The 3598-nt window shown below is 38.5% G+C and overlaps 1 protein-coding gene across 1 annotated transcript in view; it reads right to left on the bottom strand.

Moving 5' to 3' along the window:
• Positions 1 to 3598, bottom strand: part of LOC107581955 (RNA-binding motif protein, X-linked 2-like) — a 6098-nt gene extending 2500 nt beyond the window's left edge. Inside the window, exons 1-4 of the mRNA XM_016267650.1 lie at positions 3476 to 3598; positions 2786 to 2901; positions 1509 to 1560; positions 1247 to 1376 (exon numbers count right to left, since the gene is read on the bottom strand). Coding sequence (XP_016123136.1) covers positions 1247 to 1376; positions 1509 to 1560; positions 2786 to 2901; positions 3476 to 3480 — 303 coding nt within the window. The 5' untranslated portion in view covers positions 3481 to 3598. The remainder of the gene's footprint in view (positions 1 to 1246; positions 1377 to 1508; positions 1561 to 2785; positions 2902 to 3475) is intronic.

Here is a 3598-nt window from a genome sequence, read left to right as displayed (position 1 = left end):
GTAAAAAGACAGTATAAGTCATTATAATCCGTAATTATGTCCCCATTGGATGCAACAAATGCCTCGTTTATAATGGGTTTTAATGTTTTTGTCTCGTCACTCCAGCCGGGACACGGCATCAACAGTATGTGAGGGGCGTAACATTTCCGTCACATGCTTGAGGTATTCGGCCAATCACAACGCACTGGATAGCTGGCCAATCACAGCACACCTCGCTTTTTAGACCGATGAGCTTTGTAAAAATTTACGTGTTTCAGAAAGGTGGGGCATAGAGGAGAAACTATAATGTACAGTATGTGGAAAATAATGTTTTTTTTAACCTTAAACCGCATAAACACATTTCATTACACCAAATACACAAAATAATGTTCTTTTTAGCAGCATCATATGACCCCTTTAATTCTTTTTTCCATTTTATTTTTTTCTAGATTTTGTTTTATGATTCAATACAAATTTATCATTAAAAAAATGGTGTCTAATGAAATGAATTGATAAATCATTAACAGCTTGATCATTCTTTTAAAATTTACAACAAAACATTGCATTTTAAAATTTTATTTTTAAAATTCCTTAAAAACAATAATTAAATTACTACTATTATTACTTTGAGAATTATATTTTAGTATACAATAGTAATATATTTCTGACAATTTCTTCAAGTTAAACCCGACTTTTAATCTGACGCGTTATCGTGAAGTTCTTTCAGTTTTACTTTCAGTTTCAGTGTGTATTTGATAGTAGTATTTTTATTTTTATTTTTTTAAATGCAACAATCATGCAGACTTATTAGCGGCATACATGGACTGGCTACTTTACTTATGCTGTGTAATAGACTGTAAGATTAAGCCATATCAAGTAAAAATGTCCAGAGCTTATCATCAACAACATTTTCGATCTCGATATGATATTGTTTTATCACCCACAGGGACGTGGGAAGTAGGGGTGCTGAGGGGGCTGCAGCACCCCCTGTTTTCACATGGTTGCAAATGCAACGCGAAGTTTGTAGCATTTAATAATTTATTTGGTATGATCTCTGAAATGTAAATTGTAAGTGGGCTATAATAAAGCCATGTTTATCTTTATAAACATGATTAATTTTACTTGTGATGTTTTCTATATGGGATTATTAGCCTAATTCTCATGAACACGTGACGCTAGCGCCCATTAAATATGATTATTTTAACACATAGAACATAGTCCAGTAGTAAACACACAACTGAATAAGCAACTGGAAGAAGCCTTTCACCTTGATTCCATTAAAGTTATCCACAGCCAGAATGGTGCTCCTTTGATCTTCATAGCACAGGAAGCAGAATCCTTTGGATTTACCCGTCTTTTTATCTCGCACCAAGTTGATGTTGGCAATCTCTCCGTACCTGAGATGCACAGAGGAGGATCAAGCTTTACTAGGAGAAAAAAAAAACTGAAGTGCTGACTTCTTTAGCAAAACGTATTAAAACGTGTTTGAAATGTAGGCAAAAACATGGGGATGAGCAATTAGGACTTACTGAGAGAAAACACAGATGGCGTCTCCTTCTGTCAGCTCATATGGAAGTCCACCTGTAGATTACAGCATATTTACATACAGTGTTGACTGGGTTGGCATTAATTAAAATAAATACATAATTCACTAATAAAATGTTGTTACATTTTTTAACGGTTCTCTTTAGTCTGGCAAATATATGCGAGCAATGAATATACATCACTTTGAAACTTGACACGGTCAAATCAGGATTACAGTACTGTGTACTAGAATGGGCTTCAGAGAAAGACTGAGATCATGCCATTTTGTACAGAAGCACGCTTAAAGGCAGAGTAAGTGATTTTTCAAAAACACTTTAGAAAACTGATTCGGGCCGAATCGCAAAACAAACTTGTAGCCAATCAGCAATAAGGGGCGTGTCTACTCGTGATGTGGAGGAGAGCGCGTTCAGTGCATGGGACGGACATTAGCCGAGCCGAGCGACAGAAAGATAGAGATGGCGGATAAAAAACAAAAGAGGAAAACGTCTGCGGAACGATAAGGCAAGAAGTAGGACCTGTGTAAATATCGGATCAGCTTTCCAGCGCTGGAGAGAACTCAAGGAGCGGAGGCCTGCGATCGGACGCCGAGGTTGCTTTGTTTCTTCTCAATAGGTGAGTAACAGCGTGTCTACAACAGCTAAAGTCTGCCTACACTGGACGCGATCAAACGACCGTTGAAAACCATTTGAAATTTGTGTCAGCACGTCATAAATAGAACCCGGCAGCAGTTTTCTGTCGGGGATTTGTTGCGCCGCGCCGCTCACGTCCGATGTAGACACGGTGTAACATTGGTTTTGCTTTGTTTCACAGAACTAATCGTTGCCTGGGTTGCGTACGTATGTGTGGGGCGGAGCTATCAAAATAGGGGCAAGACCCTTTTGGGGTAGGGGCGTGTTTGTTTTGGTGATTTCAAATATCAACATTGGCTACCAGAAATCACTTACCCTGCCTTTAATCAGTGTCAAATAGGTGAATGCTGCCACCATCTGGCAGAATATAGCCTATCCCAGGGATCTCCAACCCTGCTCTGGAGAGCTACTTTCCTGCAGACTTCAGTTCTGCTTCAACACACCTGTCAGTTATTTTCAAGTAACTCTAAAGACCTTGTAAAGCTGGTTCTAGTGTGTTTGATCAGGGTTAGAGCTGAAATCTGCAGGACAGTAGCTCTCCAGGAGCAGGGTTTGAGACCCCTAGCCTATGCAGAGAGCATTTTAGTGTTTAGTCTAAGAAGCCCATTGCCCAGTATTAAGCAGTCACATACCGATAAAGATCCAGGCGCTGTCCTTATAGACTGAATGCCAGGACACACTGTCTTTGACATCAAGTTCAGCCTCTTTTTCATTCAGTTCATTGATGAGTTTCACTTTGGTGAGCGGACTGCATATAAACAACAGAGATAAAATGAGCATATCTTTTATTCTGTACACAATTTATTGTCTCTATTATTGTTATTCTGTTGTGGCGTCTGCATCATAAGATCAACGTGTGTAAGAATTTATGATTCTTCTATCAGGGGTTATTTATGACTACTTGAAGTCGTGAAAAATGACATGTTTCAACATTTTATCACAGATATCTAAATGTGGCAATAAAGTAAACTGTAACGTAACAAGGATGTTTGTTGTTGTTTTTACTATGTATTCCGAAAGAGTAGTCGCCTTAGTGTTTCATTTACGTTAACCCGTTTACTTGTCTTGTCATTTGTCGGTGTCCCATAAATTAATCACAAAGAATAACTGAATCGAGAATAAGGAAAGTAGTTTACGTTCATGTTTTAGCAGATGAATAATTCGCATTTGGCTACTGCTGCAAAAACTGAGGCCAGTTATTTAGATTTCAACTTCCTGTTTCAATACTGACCGGTCTAGGAATTTTCTTAGACTAATTAGAAACATATGACAACAAATGCACGCGAGATATTTCAATTCAAACGTTCAAAAACATCACTTACTTCATTGTGATGAGCCGCAATCACTCCGGAACGATTTCTTTCGGCGAGTTTTCGAAGTTCGCACGTGGTACTATTTTCTTCCGGGTTAGGAACAAAGGTTTGTGGGATATGTAGTTGACTGGC

The sequence above is a fragment of the Sinocyclocheilus grahami genome, unplaced genomic scaffold (assembly GCF_001515645.1).
Source record: "Sinocyclocheilus grahami isolate Dianchi unplaced genomic scaffold, SAMN03320097.WGS_v1.1 scaffold39.1, whole genome shotgun sequence".
Classification (NCBI taxonomy): Eukaryota; Metazoa; Chordata; class Actinopteri; order Cypriniformes; family Cyprinidae; genus Sinocyclocheilus; species Sinocyclocheilus grahami.
This window is presented reverse-complemented; position numbering and strand designations above follow the sequence as displayed.